A 9586-nucleotide genomic window follows, 5' to 3' on the forward strand; every position below is an offset into this window, starting at 1 on the left:
TTCCCCTGAATAGTCTCGGAGAAGTCTAAAATATTCACTCGTTGTGTTGTTATAGGATCCTTCGTCTGAAACTGACCTAGGCCACCACCAACTTCCAATAATACAAACTCATTTTATTTGCTAATCAATTAAAACTCTCTCTGTGGTTGGTGATTGTATTTGTCCACTTCTTTCTTGCCTCAACACCCACGCATCCTTCTCTCTGTGTGTCTTTGGGATAATCGAAAACTCTCTGAATATTATTATTTTCTCGTCATTTTTTACTATGGAAAGAGAACCACTATTAGCGTCACTTGTTTTTCAAGATGAGGAAATCCAGTCCGCTGATGATGAATTCAGATTACTTGAGAGAAGAAATTCTGGTCTTACTAGATCAAGAACTGCTCCTGCTCTGCCTATCATGAGAGACTTATTGAAACATAATGATGATCAAACCTTTGAAGGAAAAACTAAACAGGATTCAAATTCTATGGTTAGACAAGCATTAGTTTTACTGATTATATATCTAATTTTTGGTGTTACAATATATTCATTCAACAGAGAGAATTTCTCTGTTATTGAAACTCATCCTGTTGTTGATGCTTTTTATTTCTGTGTTGTTACTATGAGTACTATTGGGTATGGGGATATTACACCACTCACACACGCCACAAAAATTTTCGCTTGTGTTTATGTGTTAATAGGTTTTGGGTTTATAGACATCTTGTTAAGTGGCTTAGTAAATTATGCATTAGATTTGCAAGAAGCTTTGTTTGTGGCAACTAGTCATGTGAATCTGGGTACAAGGCTGGCGACTAATACCAGTGATGGTCTTCGTTTTTCGGTCATCAGAAATTACATTTTTGACGTAGAAAAAGGAAGAATGAGGATAAGAATGAAGGTTGGATTAGCAATTGGTGTTGTCATATTGTGTATTGGGATGGGTGCTGCGGTTTTACATTTTGTTGAGAAGTTAGATGTGGTTGATTCAATTTATCTATCAGTTATGTCTGTTACCACAGTGGGATATGGTGATAAAGCTTTTAACACATTACAAGGGCGATGTTTTGCTTTGTTATGGCTTTTGTTGTCAACTTTGGCGGTTGCTAGAGCATTTTTGTATCTAGCAGAGTTAAGGATTGATAAAAGGCATAGAATTATGGCCAAGAAGATTTTGCATAAAGAAATCACAGTTAGAGACTTGCTTGCAGCTGATATCAATTGCAACGGCTTCCTCAGGTTTGGAATTTTGCTCTCATTTTTTGTTTTCTTATACTGTAGCTATTCCAGTTAGTAGATTTAACCTATAATTTGTCTGAGTAAAGCATGTTTTCGAGTTATTTGTTCAAAGGCACTGTTTTGAAGTACGAATTCACTTACTTTTATGTTTTTCAGTAAATCCGACTATGTGATTCACAAGCTCAAAGAGATGGGAAAGATTAACGACAGAGATATATTGCAGATCTGCAACCAGTTTGACAAGATTGACACCAATAATTCTGGAAAGATAACACTTCCCGAATTACTAAGAGCATATACAATGGTTAGTGATAATGTTATTTAAATGATCTTATTTTTTATCACGGTTATCCATTCATGAAGGAACTGAGAATAGAGAATTAGTATACCAGGATATGTTTCAAACGATAGAATATGATAATTCATGTGTGGGTAGAAAACAAATGCCCAATAGAAAAAGAATAGGCACATTACAGGTTCAGCATTCCACTCTGACGATAACGATAATTGTGGAATTAATAAATGAATAATTAAATGGGAATCACCAATTTAGAGAAAAGAAAAGCATATGACAGTCCCTTCCAATGTAGTACCTAGGCGGGATCTCAAGAATTAAAGCAACTACCATTGATAGTTTCCTAGTAAAAATATAGTATTAAATTGCTTGATTAAGCATCCCTGTCTATTTTGCACTCGAGAGGCATTGTGGGGAACCTGGCTTTATCTTGGCAGTAGTTGTAGATTGTAAATTTCCTACGTACCCACTTGAGCCTCCTGTACTGGGCTGCATCAAGGTCTTGGTATTCCTTCTGATCCCACCACCTCTTTCCTTGTGTTTCACAGAATCTGGCGTTCACTGATGTCTGACAAGCATCAATGTGGAATCCCTTGTACTTAGCTACAAAGGGTGCCTTGGACCAATCAGTCTTCTCAAGCCCTCCCCTAGTTGCCCAGTCATCTGCGTTCCACAAACTTGAGTACAACTTCATGGGTTTTTCGAATGGGAATTTCAGTCCAAGCTTTTGACTGTTCTTGAATATCCTGATTGGGATATCATCGACAAAAAATCTGCAGTTTGCCATTTCCTTAGTTTTCTGAAAAATAATTGATACTTGGTGGGGATTTTGAAATCTATTGACGAGTTGTAAGACAGACACTTACGTGATGTGGTAGGAGTTCCAGAGGATAGAATAGGTGTGGTAAGCCGCTGTTGGATCGAACCAGAGGTAGATTCGCTGCTCTCTTTTACCTTCACCGCCTGTGAAGACATTTGTCTGTAAAATGTATGGCTCCCCTGTCCTGTTTCCCAAGAACTCAAAGTCTACCTCATCATGCTCATTCCCGTTTGAAGATAACTGCATTCATTTGTAAAGTATGCTGAATCAGATTGCATATTCAAATAATCTGATAGAACTAGCAGTCTGTGCCCTGCCGAATCCCTAGGGCCAGAGGAGGTTTCTAGAGAGGCTACTAACACCCAGAGGGGTTGTGGATTACAGGATTAGCAAGATTAATGGTGTATTAGTAGTAATTATACTGATGGTATGACTTACATAGAAAGCAGTTACAGTTCCAGCCGAGTCTCCTGCAACCATCTTTATGTGCATGTGGAAGTGTCCATACAGATAAGATCCCTTTGAGTGAAATCCAGTACCTACAGTTGATAACCCAAAGTACACAAAAAAAAAACATCAAAACCAGGCAGATAAACATAGAACATGTGAATCTGTAAAATACAGAAGACGGAATAGAATGTGGGGATAAAACTTTGGTACATACCAGTGTAGTTGTCGAGGTGGAGCTCAATCTCATTACCGCCATTGAAATACTTGATGTGATCAAATGACCATGTAGGGTCATAGTTTCTCCCGAATGGCACACTCACTGCCGTCTTTGGTGCAATACCCATTGCCATCCCAATCACAGAGAAAAAACAGACCACGAACAAACACTTCATATTAGATGAAGGATCTGCCATTTTCATCATCTGTTAACCAATCTGATGATGGTATATGTGTGAATGTTTTCTTGGTGAAGTTTGTGAACTGTATAAAGAGAGGGGGAGAACTATGGTTGTGGTGGAAATTGAAAGGGGAAGGAGCCCTTTTATAGTTGATAGTGTGCAGCACTACATCTCTCATCATGTGAATGTCTTTAGGATTTCGTTGGAGCAAAATCCCATGAAAACCCAGCCTCTTCTTGCACATGGTCAAAAAAAGACAAATATTTGAGTATGATGCCGGGGGACAACATCCACTATCTATTTGCTTGATTGAAATCTAGCAGCTTCAAATGTGTTGGTTGATGACACCATCCACTATCTAAGTTTCAAATTTGTTAGTTGATGACAACATCCACGATCTATTTGCTTGATTCAAATCTAGCAGTTTCAAATTTGTTAGTTGATGAAAGTTAGTTAACATTCTTGGAAGTTAGGTTTTGTTGGGTTCGAGAAGTCTTTTAACTACTAGTTACTTGCTGGTCATGTGAAAGGATCATGCAGACGTATAATGCCTGAGAGCTAATAATTTTCTTAATTTTGTCTAGAAATGAAACCTTTATAATTGGTCATGAACGCAGAGCACATGCAAAGAAGGATCAAAATAAGGAAAAGAATAACAGGTTTCGTATTTCACATGTGATGTATGTAGTTCAAATAAAATTACACAATTTAATCTTAAAAAGCTAAAATTTCACGATCTCAGTGCACACATCTAGTATGAATAAGTAAAACACTTAATTGAGAGGAAAACAATTAGTAGTATAGAGACCCAAAGTAGTCAATTGTGATCGAAGAACGAAACCAGCAAAAACAAACTTTAGGCTGAGAAAAAATAAGTTGAAATCTCTCCAACTTCATCCAGCAAAAAGCAAACTCTGGGCTGAGCTAAAATTAATGCTGAAACTCTTCAATCTTCAAAAGAGTTCCGTGTCAAAAATCCTCCACACCTGACCTAAGTTGCTGTAAAAGAAAAAAAAGGAGAATTAGTAGCTGACCATTTAACTTGTTTTGGGCTTTACTATCACCAAAAGAATAAAGCGGAGTCATTAACCAACTCGGTATGTTTTTTAATCATTTTTATTGGCACCAACTCGGTATTAAGGAGTATCAAATGTTAAAACAATCCGCAGTTTAAGCAAATATATATGCATATCATGTTTGGCAGTCAAACTAATTATAATATTGACTAAAACATTGCTCGGTTGCACAAATTTTTTACCTTTGGGGGCAGGTTCGTCCTGAGGCTTCATAGCAGGAAACAAAAGAACCTCCTGCACCATAACACACAGATAAGTAGAATTAGCTGCCATCCAAGTCATAAATGCGAGGCTAAAAACCAAAATTATGAGATTAGCTGCAACATGCATTTGTATGTTACGTGATATACAGAAATTTCAAAACAACCAGTTAGAAGAGCACCTTGATATTCTGTGAATCAGTAAGCAGCATAGTGAGCCGGTCAATTCCCAAACCCCAACCAGCGGTGGGGGGCAATCCATATTCCAAAGCTGTGCAAAATGTTTCGTCTAATGCCATTGCCTCATCGTCACCAGATTGTCGGTCCTGAGATCACATTCCCATTTATCAGATAAAAACAGAGTGTAAAACTTACAAAAAAGACAATAAAGATGATAAGAATACACACCTTTAATTGTTCGGCAAATCGCTCACGTTGTACCGCAGGATCATTCAACTCCGTATATGCATTGCAAAGCTGACCATCTCAAATTTGTTAGAAAATGAATTGGTATGGATTAGCATAAAGACAATATCCATCATAACATGTAGAAACTATATCAACATACTTCATGTTTGTTGATGAACAATTCAAAACGTTCAGTCAAGCCTGGCTTCGATCTATGCCACTTCGCCAAGGGGCTCATTATTTGAGGATGGTTAATGATGAAGGTTGGATTAACACACGTCTCCTCCAAGAAGTGTCCAACAAGCTGTCATCAGAACAGAAAAGAACAAAAAGAATCAGTGAAGTTCTTTTGCAATAAAGCATTAACAAAAAAAGCTATCATAAACCAATGTGGATGCACAGCAATCCTGGTCCTGGATCAAACAGACCCTTTGAAAGTCAACTAGGATCTGAAGACATGATTTCAAAGAATACACGAAGATGGCTTACGATGGATATTACTCCTAATAGGACCACCATTCAGATTAGATTATACCTTATCCAACAGCCGTGTTGTTGTTTGAGGAGGAGGGCACTTGACATCAAACTTGGCGCAGGCATCCAGCAAATACTTGGTGGTTAAGTCGCTTGATAGATCCTTGGGTATCTCAAGGCCAGCCATCTTCTCCAACTCTCCGATCATTTCAATCCTTCTGCAATATTCCAAAAGGCCGAGCGGTTCCATTAATTTCCAACAGAACAAAGTAAAAATGTTGGGATGACTCAAGTAATTTAAATAATAAACAATGACAAATAAAATTGCATAAACAAACACCTGAAGGGAGGAGTGAAGTCAATCTCTATTGGTTCCTTGTCCAATCCATTTGCATGATACTTGATTTTATAACCACCGGTTAGTTCCTTAACCATACCTGTTTCAATTGAACAACACTGTTAACATCCACAATCGGACAATAAGGAAGGTGTAATAAAGAACCAAGTCACATGCACTCCTTACCACTCAACATCTTCTCCGTGAGATCCATCAAGTCATTGTAATCTGCAAAAGCCATATAAAACTCACATGTGGTGAACTCTGGATTGTGTGTCAAATCAATTCCTTCATTTCTGAATTGTTTTCCTATCTCGTACACACGGTTCAATCCACCAACAATCAGCTGCTTAAGGAAAAGCTCAGGGGCAATACGCATGAACAGCCTCATGTTCAGGTCATTATGATGAGTAACAAATGGCTTAGCTGCCGCTCCACCAGCGATCATGTTCATCATGGGGGTTTCTACCTAATGATGATGATGAGTGAAGTATGAACTAAGTCAGCATACATGATACAAAAGCTGATAGCATCATCATAAAATTAATAGAAAACCAAAAATAGCAAGAACCAGTACAAACCTCCAGGAAATCGAGATCATCGAGGAATTTCCTAATGTATGAAACAACCTTAGCTCGAGTTTTAAATATTTGCCGCACCTCCATATTCAACATCAAGTCCAAGTAACGCTGACGATATCTTGTTTCCTGTAAGAGAAAAATCAGTCAAGTATTAAGTTAAGAACAAGGAGTGAATTGCTGACAGATGCGTACAGGTATTTTACAGACCTGATCCTTCAATGTGTATGATTCGGGATTTCTTGTACTTCCGGGTACCCATAGATCAGTTTTCTGCAATAGAACAAAGCATCATCAATCATGTAGACAATTAAAAAACACATCGATTTGTTGAAAAGGTACATTCACAGAAAATGTATTTTTACCTTGGCATTTGCATTATCACCGCCAGGACCAGCTTTATTTCTTGGCATCATATGAAGACAGTGAGATACAACAACAAAAGATTTGGGGAAAAGACTTAGTTCTCCTCTTTTGCTTTTTCCTGCAAAGTAATATTACAAATATTGTCATACATGAGAACAAAGTTCATTTTGAAACCAGAGCAGATATGGCAAAATTAACAACAATAGCGAATGTTGACCATTAACTTTTAATAACTGTAGATACAATTTCAAATGTGGTAGCACTGGTTCATTTTGAAACCAGGGCAGATATGAGTAAGAAAATGCTTCATATACAATTTGTCAATTTCAAATATGATAACACTATTCATGTATTACCAATAAATCAGTTAATTTCAAGCGGGACAGCTGGAACTAATCAGTAGTTCAAACCAATGAAATATTGCACAAAATTTTCGCTGTGTAAGAGCTCTTTGAAAGCAGCAATAACATTGCAAGTCCAATACCTGGAAATCCAGTAACACCAACAATGTCACCGCGTTTGACACCAGAATGGAAGCGTGTAAATTCAGCTTCGTCCATGTCAGATTTCCTACACCGAAATAATTTTCAAAAATTTATATTTGGTAAAATTAAAAGCAGATGCAGATAATCCACTAGAAAAAATACATATAAGTTCATAAATGCAATAGAAAGGAAAATAAATTAGTAATAGTGATTCAACAAATAATATCTAACACTCTTTGCCACCACTCTCTAAATAGGTTAATTACAGATCTCCTTGCAGCTCTCCATATAAAGATCTAAAAAAAATGTAGCAATGCGTAGATGATCAAGAAGAAGAGCATTTTTCATTAACATGATAATGCACTAGGTCACCTAGTATATTTTGTTACAATTTCCATACCATCTTAAGTTCCAAAGAAAAACGAACTCTTAGAAATGCCGTCAGATACTCCCGAAGATCTGACAGCATTTCTTAGAGTTCTTTGTCCTTTAAAACTTCAGACAGGGAGTCGATAGGCTATACCATCTTCGAGAATATCGGACAGCATTTCTAAGAGTCTGTTGTTCTGTGGACAATTGAAAGAGCTAGAAGACAACTAATCATTGCATAAACCCAACTTTCGATAGCATTGGGTACAGAGAGTGTCATTCAGCAGGAACATAAAAGCCACCTCGCTTATTAGTCCAAATTTCGTAAATGCATATCCATGAATTCGATAACCCAAATAGAGGAATTACAGGGTCTAACAAATATATCAATCCAACATAAAAAGCTGCCAAGCTTTCATAAAACTAGTCTCATCAAGAACAATGTGAAACACATGACTGTAACAAAGAAAAGACCCACTTAAATCACAGTTCTATACCTTGCGTCAACCATGAGCTGAACCTTTAAGCCCTCATCGTGCAAATCATAAAAGAACAACTTCGAAGATGAAGTTCTCTTGTGCATAATCCTACCTGAACAAAGAAAAATATACATCATTTACATTTGTTCATAAACAACTCCTACAGTAAAATTCCTGGCCATAAAAGTTCACTTACCACCCAACGAAACTTCAACATCTTCGAGGTGTTCACCATCAGCCAATGTTTCGTACATTTTAATGTATTCGGTAAGAGTCATTGTAACAAAGAACTTATGAGGATAAGGATTACTCCCTGATGCCTTCTGGGATGCAAGCCATTTCTCCCTATTTTCAAAGTATTGCTGCCAAAAACAGGAAAAAAAATCAATTAAATACAGAAAAATCAATTAGAAAAACCTCCATACAAAACTAAACCAAAAACATTAACAAAATAATAAAACAAAAACAAATACATACAGTGGGATCCATATCTTCATCATCAGGGTTAGGATTACTAGCCGCCTTGGAGCTCGCCATGGCCTCAGCCTACAGAAAACCAAACCAAACCAAAAATCTCTCAGAATCCATTACACATAGCACATTCAAAATAGAAGTTATTATCACGAATTCGGGAACCCTAAGAACCAAATTCTCTCCAAAAATTTCTAGGGTTTTTTTTTTAATTTGTTTACCTTCTTTTTCTTTTCTTCCTCCTTTAACCTCTTCTCCTCCTCTTTCTGTTTCATCTTTTGCGCCTTCTTCAAAGCACTGCCAACATCATCAGAAAACCAAATTAGAAATTCAATCAAACGAAAAACCCTAGAATTGGAGATGATAACAAGATTACAGAGAATTATGGTTTACTTTTTGCTTGTAGCTTCAGAAGAAGCTTCAGGAGTGGTGGATGATGGATCCATAGTGAACTCGGAGACCGCTTTCGTTGTTTCTTCGACGCCTCCAACCATTTGCTTCTACTGAGAGAGAGAGTCTGAGAGAAGAACGAAAGGGTTTTTGAGAAAATAAGGTCAAAGGGAATTTTCTTGGAGGCTTTTATTGGTGGGTTTTTAAGTAGGGATTTCGGTGATGGACGGCTGGGATTTGCCTCCTTGGTAGTCATGTATATTTGACTAAGCAGTTGTTACTGCTGGTCCAACTGGTCGTTCACCCACTGTGGATGATCCACAATGGACAATCTTCTAGGTAGGAGTAGGATAATTTTCATGGGAATGGCAAAGGGAAAGATCCAATCACATGGTTAAAATAATACTATTATTATGAGATGGTGAGACCATCTCTACAAATGAGATTTTTTGGCGACATGTTCCTTTTATAAAGCTCCACCTTCCTATCGAAAATAAAGTATTCTGAAATATGAAACTTCATCATCCATAAATTTTAATTTTAATAGTTGATATTCAAAATGGTAGATGGTAATCTTATATGTCTCGAAATGCTCTCATTACTGATTAGATTGTAGATCTTTATAGGAGCAACATGCCACCAAAAAATTAGCTTCATACTCACCGTTGTTTGGTTTTGCAGGAAAAAATCATCATCATGTCATGATAATGTCATTCTAACCATGTCATCGGATTCTGCTTCGTAAATTAGACAATTTAAGGTAATGAGTTTT

At 37.1% G+C, this 9586-nt stretch overlaps 3 protein-coding genes across 3 annotated transcripts; 1 reads left to right on the plus strand and 2 right to left on the minus strand.

Annotated features, from left to right (window-relative positions):
* The first annotated feature begins 173 nt into the window (after positions 1-173).
* On the plus strand, positions 174-2200 carry LOC113284466 (two-pore potassium channel 5-like). Its single transcript, XM_026533930.1, has 3 exons — positions 174-1218; positions 1375-1522; positions 2062-2200. The coding sequence occupies exons 1-3, from the start codon at positions 266-268 to the stop codon at positions 2083-2085; spliced, it is 1125 nt and encodes a 374-aa protein (XP_026389715.1). The 5' UTR covers positions 174-265; the 3' UTR covers positions 2086-2200.
* LOC113284475 (probable xyloglucan endotransglucosylase/hydrolase protein 5) lies at positions 1615-3542 on the minus strand. The gene is made up of 4 exons (XM_026533940.1): positions 2998-3542; positions 2772-2872; positions 2380-2573; positions 1615-2286 (listed from the first exon to the last, which is right to left on the minus strand). Exons 1-4 carry the CDS (start codon positions 3203-3205, stop codon positions 1887-1889), a joined length of 903 nt encoding a protein of 300 aa, XP_026389725.1. The 5' UTR covers positions 3206-3542; the 3' UTR covers positions 1615-1886.
* Positions 3543-3822: 280 nt separating this feature from the next.
* LOC113284457 (lysine--tRNA ligase, cytoplasmic-like) lies at positions 3823-8971 on the minus strand. The gene is made up of 17 exons (XM_026533920.1): positions 8818-8971; positions 8646-8721; positions 8431-8499; positions 8150-8315; positions 7972-8065; positions 7105-7190; positions 6620-6738; positions 6465-6527; positions 6258-6383; positions 5863-6145; positions 5680-5776; positions 5401-5557; positions 5026-5169; positions 4866-4934; positions 4640-4783; positions 4440-4491; positions 3823-4180 (listed from the first exon to the last, which is right to left on the minus strand). The coding sequence occupies exons 1-17, from the start codon at positions 8916-8918 to the stop codon at positions 4173-4175; spliced, it is 1854 nt and encodes a 617-aa protein (XP_026389705.1). The 5' UTR covers positions 8919-8971; the 3' UTR covers positions 3823-4172.
* Between the last annotated feature and the right edge of the window lie 615 nt (positions 8972-9586).

Source organism: Papaver somniferum, chromosome 1 (assembly GCF_003573695.1).
Source record: "Papaver somniferum cultivar HN1 chromosome 1, ASM357369v1, whole genome shotgun sequence".
Lineage (NCBI taxonomy): Eukaryota > Viridiplantae > Streptophyta > Magnoliopsida > Ranunculales > Papaveraceae > Papaver > Papaver somniferum.